General features: G+C 42.3%; 1 protein-coding gene across 1 annotated transcript in view; it reads left to right on the forward strand.

Moving 5' to 3' along the window:
* Nucleotides 1-11,218, forward strand: part of DDX4 (DEAD-box helicase 4) — a 2,434,953-nt gene that overhangs the window by 472,979 nt on the left and 1,950,756 nt on the right. Inside the window, exon 7 of the mRNA XM_044063758.1 lies at nucleotides 7,606-7,698. Coding sequence (XP_043919693.1) covers nucleotides 7,606-7,698 — 93 coding nt within the window. The remainder of the gene's footprint in view (nucleotides 1-7,605; nucleotides 7,699-11,218) is intronic.

Here is an 11,218-nt window from a genome sequence, read left to right on the forward strand (position 1 = left end):
CATTGCTGCAGTCCAATTTACCCTCCCTCCTTCCCCTCTGTGGTTAGAGGTGGTGGTGTGGTTTGGGTTGTGAATATTGTAAATATTGTAAATAGGATTAGTGCAGGGGTGGTTGGTTGTTTTTTGCTGTATTTTGGTTTTGGCCTTACTTTTTAGGGCCTTCTGACATCTGGGGCAAGAAAAGACTGAGGATATGACGTCGGTCATGCGCATTTGTACCCTGACGTCCTGATGTCAGTCTTAAGCGCCTTGACCGACGTCAGCCTTATACTTTGGTATTCGGGCCGACCGAGGACAGCGGACTACCCATATGTAAGGACTGCAGCAATGTGGATCTTCGAACATCTACATTTATGGTAGGTACAAAACTGTACTTTTTGATGCTTTACAGGCTTCTTCCAGGGTGGCTGCCACTGGATCAGTTATTCGTAGGCACGCATGGCTTAAGGATCAGAACTTGTCAGAGCATGTTAAAGTTCGAATTTTAGATGCTCCTCTTCAGTCTGAAGTTTTGTTTGGTTCTCAGGTGGAGTCAGTCTTGAAGAAAATGGAAGACAAAGCTAAGTCTATGCAGACTGTTAAGGATTTTTTGCAGGTACAGCCCCCTAAGTTTAGCAGAAATTGGCCTACTAAGGGATGGGCTTACCCTTCTTCAGATTTACAGTCTAGGGGCAGATCTAGACATGGTAGGGGCAGAGCTCAGGGTTCTTTCAGGCCTAGAACGTGGAGTTCCCCTGCACAATCTACAGGTGAGGCCAGGGGCCAGGCCTTTCGTAAACAGACCCAATGACCTGCATCTTCAGCTGCCAGATCCTTCCTGTCTGGCAGCTCCTCTGGGAGGAAAGTTTGCACTTTTCAGACAAAATTGGCTTTTAGTCACCCAGGACAAATGGGTGTTGGACATTATAGACCGAGGCTACAAGTTTTATTTCCACACATTCCCTCCTTTCAAAGGCATGCCAGACGATCCTCCTCAGCAAAGGGTGGAGGCTCACAAACAGATTTCTTTACTTGTTCAAATGGGGGCTATACAGCAGGTCCCTCTGTCAGAAGTGGGCCTAGGATTTTATTCTCGCCTGTTTCTTGTACCAAAGAAAGGGAACACTTGGAGGCCAATTTTGGATCTATCTATCCTCAACACATACCTGGACATTCCAAAATTCAAAATGTTGACTTTGCAACAACTTCTGCCTCTGTTGGGCAAAGATCACTGGATGGTAACTCTGGATCTCAAAGAGGCTTATCTTCATATTCCTATCAGGCCCAGTTGCAGGAGATTCCTGCGTTTTCGGGCTGGGACTTTACATTATCAGTTCTCTGCATTGCCCTTTGGCTTATCTACTGTGCCCAGGGTATTCACAAAGGTTCTGGTTCCGGTGATAGCCTTCTTAAGGTTAAGAGGAATACAAATTTATCCTTATTTGGACGATTGCCTGATTCTTGCTCAAGACAAAGACAAGCTACTTCACCATCTACAGTTTGTTACGGCAGTGTTAAGGTGCCTAGGGTATTCTGTGAACGAAACAAAGTCCAGTCTAGTACCCTCTCAGGACATGTGCTTTCTGGGTGTGAGACTGAATACAGCCTCTCAGATGGCTATTTTGACCCCGGACAAGCAAAGAAATCTTACACTTTACTTCCAACAATTGTCTCTACGGTCCAGGCTGACTGCAAGGACAGTCCTTCAAGCCTTGGGGTTCATGGCATCTTGTATTCTGGTGCTTCCCAATGCCAAACTGCATATGAGGAAGCTACAATGGTATCTCAAAAGTGTATGGACTCAACACTGCCACGATTTGGACACTGTCATTCAGATAATACCTTGCATTCAAAAGGAATTTTTATGGTGGGCTCTGGAATGTCACCTAAACAAGGGACTCTGTAACCCGACCAGAGGCGAGTCAGATCTTAACGACAGATGCCTCAGACAAGGCTTGGGGAGCACACCTCAATGGAAAATGGGTTCAAGACACGTGGCCTGCCAGACTTCAACATTTACATATCAACTTGAAGGAGATGTTAGCAGTCCAATTTGCATTAATGGCTATCAAGGATCTTCTTCACCCAGGACAAGTGTTGATTCAAACAGACAACGCAACTGTCATGTGGTACATCAACAAGCAAGGGGGAACCCATTCGTACCCTCTTTGCAGGCAAGCTATGATTTTGTGGGAGACTGCTCTCAGTTTGCATCTCATTCTTCAGGCAAGGTTTCTGCCAGGAGCACAGAACTCCTTGGCGGATGTTTTGAGCAGACAGTTGATGGATCCCCACGAGTGGAAGTTGGATCCTCATGTATTTCGACAGTTGACAGTGATTTGGGGACTCCAGACATAGATCTGTTCGCTTCTTCACTAAATTTCCAGTTGCCAAAGTTTTGCACAAAGATGTTTCATCCAAAAGCTTGGAAAGTGGATGCTCTATCATTCAATTGGAACAATCTTCACGTCTATGCCTTTCCTCCTCTGCCTCTTCTTCCCAAGGTGCTCTTGAAGGTCAGACAGGACAAGCCCTCCATGATTCTAATAGCTCCAGATTGGCCACGGCAGCACTGGTATCCTCTGGTGAGGAGTTTAGTACGGGAGCCTCCTTGGCCTCTGCCAACAATTCCACACCTTTTGTCCCAGGCAGGCAATCATTTCCTCAATATCAGGATACAGTCCCTGCATCTGACAGCCTGGCATATTCTGTTCTAGAACCTGGAGGGTCACAGCTTCCTCAACAAGTTTTTGAATGTCATTTTGGAGGCCAGAAGGCCTAGTACAAGGAAAGTTTATGCTGATAAATGGAGGAGATTTTTTTATTTGGAGCAAAGCAAAGAGCTTTGATGTTTCAGGGCCTAATTTGAGTGTTTCACTTCAATACCTTACAGAATTATTAGACAAGGGTTTGTCTTTCTTCTCTGTAAAAGTTCATGCTGCAGCCATTTCTGCTCACTATGACTGTGACCCACCATTATTCTCTCATCCTTTGTTTAAGCAATTTCTTAGAGGGGCAAAGAACATAAGACCCCCGCGTAGAGCTCCTACTCCTTCCTGGGATCTCAATTTTGTGTTGGAAAAACTCACTTTACCTCCTTTTGAACCTGCAGCTACATCTGAGTTGAAGTTTTTGTCTTGGAAGACTGCTTTTTTGTTGGCCATTACGTCTGCTTGAAGGGTATCTGAATTACAGGCTCTAATGGCAGTTGAACCCTTCCTGATTTTTCATAAGGATAGGGTATCCCTGCGTACTAACCCTACTTTTATGCCTAAAGTGGTTTCAAATGTGGCCTTGAACCAATCTATTCATTTGCCTACATTTTATGCTGATCCCCAAAATAAAGGGGAGAAAATTTTACACACTTTGGATATTCACAGGCAGTTGCGTTATTATTTGAGCAGAACTAAAGGGTTCAGACAGTCTCAACAGTTATTTGTTTCTTTTGCTTTGGGCTCTCAGGGGAAACCTGTTTCAAAACAAACTATTTCTAAGTGGATTGGCCATTGTATTGCTTTTTGTTATTCTCATCATGGTAAGGAGATTCCGGCTGGAATCAGACCTCATTCCACTAGGGCTACTGCCACTTCTACTGCTTTTTTAAGGGGTGTAGCTACTAAAGATATTTTGGAAGCAGCTACTTAGTTCAGTGCACACTTTTTCTAAACATTACCATCTCCCTCTTTATTCCAAATCTAGGGCTGGGTTTGCCACTGCAGTTTTACAGGGCATGTTAGCAGCTCCAAATGCTTTATGATTTTGCCAACCTCCCTTTACCTTTGCTTTGGGATTCTACCCACAGGTTATGACTGCAGCAATGTGAGATGAAGAACATAGTACAGTTTTGTACCTACCATAAATGTAGATGTTCGAAGATCCACATTGCTGCAGTCCAATTTACCCTCCCTCCTTCCCTTCTGTAGTTTGGAGTGATTGTGTGGTGTGGGTTGTAAATATTGTTTGTACATGGGTTTTGGAGGTTTTCTGTTTTTGGCTATGGCGTTTCTTTTTAGGGCCTTCTGACATCTGGGGCAAGAAAGACTGGGGATATGACGTCGGTCATGCGCTTAAATACATCGGCGTACTGACGTCAGATCTGAGCGACCATGACCGACGCCAGCCTAACTCTTTGGTATTCAGGCCTACCGAGGACAGCGGACTACCCACAGGTTATGACTGCAGCAATGTGGATCTTCGAACATGTACATTTATGGTAGGTACAAAACTGTACTTTTCCAAGGTTACTCTTTCAAAATGGCTTTCAGATTGCATTTCCCCTTTTGTTTATCAAACTGCTGGCAAACAATTACCTAACAAAGTAAAAGGCCATTCTACTAGGACAGAATCTACTTCATGTGCCTTTAGATCTAGGCTCCCAATTGATACTATTTGTTCAGCAGCTACTTGGGCAAGACCACATACTTTTGTCACTCATTACAAATTGGATTTGGCCTCCCGGGACAGGTCATCCTTTGGGTCCACTGTGGTGAAGACTCTCTGCTTGAACCACCCCTCCCATCTAGCAATAATTATGGTGAGATAGAACTACATAACATTAAGAAGTTATGTACTTACCATAATGTTCCATGTTTGTAGTCCATTCTTGCGTCCCTCTCTTATACCCCCTTCCTGTTTCTGGTGGATCTGGTGGACTATACTGGTGCTGTCTGATGTAGTTATAGTTGTTGTCCACCTGGCATGGATAATGCATCATTTCTTTGTATACAGTTTCTGATAATTTCATACCTGTTTGGTACTTGCTTTCTTGCAAACTAGATCTGGAGAATTGCTGTGAGGCACCATGGGATAGGGGTTAGCCTCAAGCCAGTAAAAGCTCTCGAGCTTTAGTATCTACAGAGTCCGAGCCAAATATCTGCTCAAAACCCATCGAGCAAGAATGTATTCGAGATGGAGTAAAAACATGGAACGTTATGTTAAGTACATAATTTTTTCTCACCAGTTCTGATTCCTGCAGCCCAATGTTTAGACAGGGTAGTCTGTAGCACCTTGAACTTAAATGCCATGCGATCTGTCATTGCCCCCAAAGTGTGGCTGTCTTTTTAATTAACCTGTTATTTTCCAGTTATAAGGTACTTAAGACTGGAATCCCTCTTGCCTCTGTTTCTTCCTGCTCTAAGTGGAGAGTTGTGGTGTGACGCTAACTTGCAAATGGGTGGCCTTTAGGTTCACTGAACTAGGAGCCTCTTTTTTTTATATGCTTATGTTTGTCATTTTGCTATTTGACAAATGTGTCTATGGAAGCAGTACTTTTAACTTCAAAGGTCCACTGGATGTGGAGCATAATTGCCCTCCTTATCTCATCGGCATCTCACTAAAAGTCTTGGTATAGAGATTTTATTAATACTCTTTGAATGCTTCTAATATTTCATTTGGAGCTATTTCGTCCGTGGGAGTTTCGGGATACATGAGCTTTTGCTATCATCTTTTTGTACTTTTTGTTGCATAACCTTCCTGGTTAACACCATTTGTGCCTATGAGTTGTCATACTAAAACAGCTTGTTAAATAATTTTCCCAGCTTGCAATATATGCAAGCATCCCTTTATCTGCCACAATTTTATGTTCTTCAGTAAACACCATTAGGTCTTGGTGTCTGCTGACATTTGCCTTTTGTTTCCTTTATATCCTGCAGTAGTTCATACATGGTTCCTAGGCATGGGTTCCAGGAGACCATTGTGGAGCTTTAATCAAAATTTCCTTAACGTCACACCACTCCCTGATGAATTGATTTCTCCGACTCCGACAGAAGGCCAGTTGAAGCTGAGGGAATCAAAGCCTTTTTATACAAGGATTGGCTGGTTAACAGCCCATAGCTGCAATCTCCTTCTGTAATTACTATGCCATTATATTTTTGGTGGTCAGTGTAGTAGTAAGTTGTATTTAAGATGGCAGGAGATCTGTAGGGAGTGGTCACTGTAACAGTAAAGCAACCCCTACTTTATTTCCTGGTCTTAGCTTAAAAAGGGCCATCAGCTCAGATGGACTCACCCGGTCAACAAACTTAAAACAAATATTTACAGCGTTTACTTCATTATTGCTGGCTGCTTTATGTACAGGTTAACTGCATGCTATATATTTCCTTGTAGGAATGTTTTAGGCACAAAGAAATGAATCAAAAAGCTAAACTCTGGCTTTAGGGGGCTATTTCAGCCAGCATGCAAGTTTCCATAGAAAAAAGTCACAAATCGGGTAGATATGTTTAGAAAGTGAAACTGCTGTCTGAATAGCTGAGAAGATGACTAGTCAGTGGAAGTGCTTTACTGTATCATTTAACAAGTCTGCTGTTGTGGCAATCAGGTGTATAGCTGTTCTTTTGTATTCGCAGCAGCACTAATATGTTTTACCTCTGATTTATATTATATCAGACTCCCCCTTCCATATCTTCTCAGAATTTAAATTTTGAAATGACCAATGAGGAATTCTGTTTGGCCTGGATTATAATTTCAGTATCTAAATTTTCTGCAAGTACAGGATACTGTGTACTTAAACGTGCCTTATTTGGCCCAACTAGCTCCACCTCAGGATGTTTATTTTGTTGTAGACTCATCAGTCCTTTTAGATTTCCTGCCTGAGTTGTCAATTTTGATTTTAAGCTGCTTGAAAACCCTTGTGTAAGAAAAGTGGAAGTTTATTATTTAGATGAAGTGTTCTGTGGTTTCCCAGATTAGCTGTTTTTATGACCTGTATGGTCTGGGGGGGTGGGTGATATTGCATTGCACAGTGTATGCTGGCCACCTTGACCCATCATGTACTTTGTTTGGTGGCCAGTTTTTTCAAACTAATGACCATACTTTGCGTTGTCAGGTTGCCCATTTTCCTTTAAAACTTGCAAATTTGAGTTATGAACTCTCCTTTCTGAATCTTTTTAAGCTTAATGATTTACAAGCTTCATACTTAGAAAACTGGCCTGTTCTGACATTGTCAATTTGTGTTTTTCACTGCAAAACTGGTTTCTGTCCCAGATTTTTAGCATGTATTGAATCTGAGGGATAATGAGCTCTTAATATCTTGTATACACACTGTAACTTCCATGACATAGTGTGTGCATTTAAGAAGATGGCATCTCATTAGTTTCCCTTGCTGTAGGTGATACAGGGCTTTAGGTAGTAAACAAATAGACTGCTAGTAGTCATTTCTTGTCTGTCTGGCTGTGACTCACCTATTGAAAAATGCTTTCTAGAGGTTCCTCCACCATATTTGTTTTGGTCATTAATTCACATTTTCTCCAGAAAGCTTTTTGTGATAACAGACTCCATGAGCTGGGTGGGTTCTTTAATAAATTAGGTATGTTGTATGTATAAGTTGAAATGTTTACCATTAAATTGTCATATGTTTGCTTTCCCTTAACCTGTATAGCTCCTCTGTGCAGCTGTGGTTAAGGTTCCCAGCAAGTTGGCAAGTATGTAGTTGTAGAATTTTTGTCTGAATACTGTAGATTTTTCCAGGAAGTGTGTTCATTGTGTAGCAAAGTGCCAGTACAAGGCATGCATGCCCCTGACTGAAAGAGGCCACACATTTCTTTCCTCCAGAGGATTCGTATGTAAATCCCTTGATTTGTTTAAAATATGGCACTTTATTAGTAGGAATAATTTTCGTTTTTTCATCAGGATTTGGTGACTCTCATGATGAGGAAGTAAGCAGAGGAAACTCTGGACCTAGACGTGGCAATACAAGGGGAGGATTTGCACGGAAAGAGGGAGGTAAGCTGATTTTGGACATGAGAAGGTCAGTTTCTACAATTTGTCCTTGCAAGTTTAATATCTTGGAGATGTATGGGCAGGTGAGTACAAAAGCCTTACTGATATCTTCAGAAGATTTGACCCCGGGTAATGTACTTAAGTAGAGCTAATTATGTTGAACAAATGCACCTGGCTTGAGTATTGCTGTTTGTTTGGTTGAGTAAGCATTTTATGATGATTTTTCAGTGAGCTTTAATTTTTGGTGCCCTGTTCATTCGGTTATGCTTAGTGATGTAAGAAAATGTAACATGAAGATTGTAAAATTAAATGAAATACCATATAGTGAAACTAAAGTTTGTGGCATGATTATTTTTAAATTGAGTTGGTCAATGCAAAACATTTTTGTTGCTCTTGTTGCTTTTCCTTGTGTCCCTTGAAAACGTAGCATTAGCTGGCTTTACTTGTCTCAAACATTTTAGTTCCACTATACAAAAATTAAATGTTTTCTACTACTGTAGTGTACCCCAAGTGTTTGTCTGATTAGGGCAGGCTGGTAATGCTAAAACTGACTAGTTAGCAACACGTTAAACACTATTACTGATCTTGGTTGTATATGCTGTCACCAAACCTTTAGGTAATGCAATGAGCTTTACATTTTGTACCTTTAATTGTGGGTACAGTGTTCATCCTCAGCAGTTCTGAATACACAACCATATTTAGTGTGGTAGTGGTGCTGCGGTAGCGTTGTCGCCTCACAGCCAGACGGTGTCGCGTTCGATTCTCAGCTAGAACGTCTTCTGTGTGGAGGCATGCGTGAATGGGCATGCCTTCATTGAAGGTTGTGCGTCAGGGCTGGTAACTCGGCATGTAAAAATCCACTAGCAAACATTAGCAGACCGGAGTTCCGCTTTGGCGACCCCTAACCAGGATAAGCTGAAAGGCACAACATTTAGTGCATTTCTTGCGATTCCACAGTCTTTGATTAAATATGGTCATACTTTTCTCATTCTTGCGTCTATTATAATCTGAGTTTCACCTCTGTACAACAGTCCAGACCTTTCACGGTCTAGCTGTAGATTCCATGTTAATGGTGGGGCCACCAAAAAAAAGAGCTGGCAAGAGGAGAGGTCTTCTCTCCATCCTCTTAGCAAGAAGTCCAGGGCACTGGACAAATTTGGGAAGCGTACTTGTGCTTCAAGCTACCTTAGCTCTGAAGGAGCTGAATTACTTGGCATAAGTCACAAGATTTCTTAGAGATTTCCTTTAGTGAGTTACCAAAGTCCCTCTTTGGGACTATATTTGAAGAGGATAAGAAAACCTTGGATTCTTGGTTGGCCATCCCACAGTCCCTTTTATTTATAATGTGTATTAAGGCATTTTGGGAGCTACAAATACTAGCATTACGGTAAGAAAACATGCCTAGATGAGCTTGTTTGACTTTATGGAGCAGTTGGATATTTGTTTTTAATGCCCTGTTTGGCTCAATTTTTGGGCCTAAAAATGAAAGAAGCAGTGAGCGGAAGTAAACAGTATAGTAAGACCCTTTCTGATGTAAGAATGTTTTCTGTACCTCCCAGAAGTCCCCTTTCAAGGAGCCAGGAAGTAGGAAACTATGGATCTGATGTCCTTTTCATTCTTCCTCACTGTTGGGTATTCGGATCCAACTTTGACACGTTTAGAAGATTTTAGGATGCAGGTGTAGAGCTCCTCCCTCTCCCATAATGCATCATACCTTCCCAAACTCCTCTGATCTTGTTTGCCACCATCGAACAGAGACGTGGCCATTAAGTCTTGAGCTTGTAGGGTCGTGAATTGACAGTTAATCCAAACGAAATCCAAAAATTTAGTTCTTGGCTACTTGACTAAAATTTCTCTTCCGAACGTTCCTTCTTGTTCTGTACCTCCCTTCCCAAAATTAGTTAACCGAGGGTGTTTTAATCCCCTCCCCCCTTGCCTCCTTTGTGTGTGTGTGTGTGTGTGTGTGTGTGTGTGTGTGTGTGTGTGTGTGTGTATATATATATATATATATATATATATATATATATATATATATATATAGTGTTTTCGTCTAAAAACTTTACTACTTTGACGAGTTTGTTTTGTCCATGTGTGTGTGTGTGTGTGGAGCATATCAGTTGGTACAAATATGGCTGAAAAACCAATAAGTTTCGAAAGATTGCATCTCTTGTGGTCAGAAAATACCAAACTCAAATGCCCACAAGAGTAGTGTGTACTGTTTTGCGCCTGGGTACTTGAAGACATTGTGACTTGTGTGGCATTCAATCCTTGTGCCATTTCTGATGGAAGAAACAACTTAATTTAGAAATGTCTGTTAACTTCTAATGGGGCTGAAATCTCATCTAAGCCTTTGCCCTCTAAAGAGCTCAAGAAGCAATCCCTCTTGCTTTCCCCAGGGGGCTTCATCTTCTCAAACTGAGAAAAGATGTAAAATGTCACATCCGACTTTGGATCTGATGCAGACCAAATCGTCCTCTGATCAGAGTCTGTGCCTCCGAGAGTTGCCAGACTGGGAGACCAGTCTGCCCCTGTGATCTGAACGTCGTCTGATCCTAACACTTGGATTCCAGTGCTGTGTTGTCTGACATACATACTGCTACAGAGCTCTTACTGGTCGAGCCTACTTTGGATCCAAGTTGTCTGAGCCATGCACCTGATTGTAGCATGCCAACATGTCCATCTCTGACTTATTGGGTAACTACTTCAACTAAATCTAGACACGCTTCAGTATTTGTGTTTTGGAGCTTTTCTCAATCTGAGATGGTCAGGATGAAAGTTTTCTCAAAGCTTCGATCCAAATGGGGATTTTGCCATATCTGTCCTATTCTGGGTTCAAGAGCTCCAGTGCCCATACTACAAGCTCTTCTGATTCCACCTACTGTTTCAGAATTCCAGGATTCTGTTTCCCTGAGAGAGCTGTCTGCAGGTCGCAGAATGTCTTAGACCCCATCTGTTTCCTCGAAAGAGACACTTAAAATACCCTCTGTCCAGAATGAGACCCAGCTCTGATATGTTGGTGCTGGCTCTGGAAGAATGGCTTCTGTCATGACCTGGTCAGATCCCCCCATACCTTTAGGAGTCTCAACCTTTAACGGCTTGGGCCTAGCTCTGTGTGGAGGCTTTGGTTCTGGGGTGGGCTCTTCTCCTCTGGCGACTTTGACTCTAAGGGAGGAGAGGGAATTTTTCCTTGGTCCGTCTGCTTTGAGAAGCAGAGGACCTTCTCTAGACCAAGAAGTACAACACTTGATCCTCTAGTACCCATTCATCATTTGAGTCTATCCATCCTGCCATTTGTTAGTCCCCCCAGTAAGCCTCCAGATTACTTTTCCGTAGTAGGTCCTTGAGTCTGTTGATTATTCCCTGAACATTACACAGAAGTTCATAGAAAGAAAACATGAAAGAGTCGATGTAGACTACCCCTTTGGGGTCCTTAACCTAGGACTCTGCTTTTGACTTACGATCCCCCCATCTCCACTGGATGTCTCCTTTATTGACCACCTTGAACTCTTGAGGCAGAAAGGTG

The sequence above is a fragment of the Protopterus annectens genome, chromosome 2.part2 (genome assembly GCF_019279795.1).
Source record: "Protopterus annectens isolate FY-2018-M chromosome 2.part2, PAN1.0, whole genome shotgun sequence".
In the NCBI taxonomy this organism is placed as follows: domain Eukaryota; kingdom Metazoa; phylum Chordata; order Ceratodontiformes; family Protopteridae; genus Protopterus; species Protopterus annectens.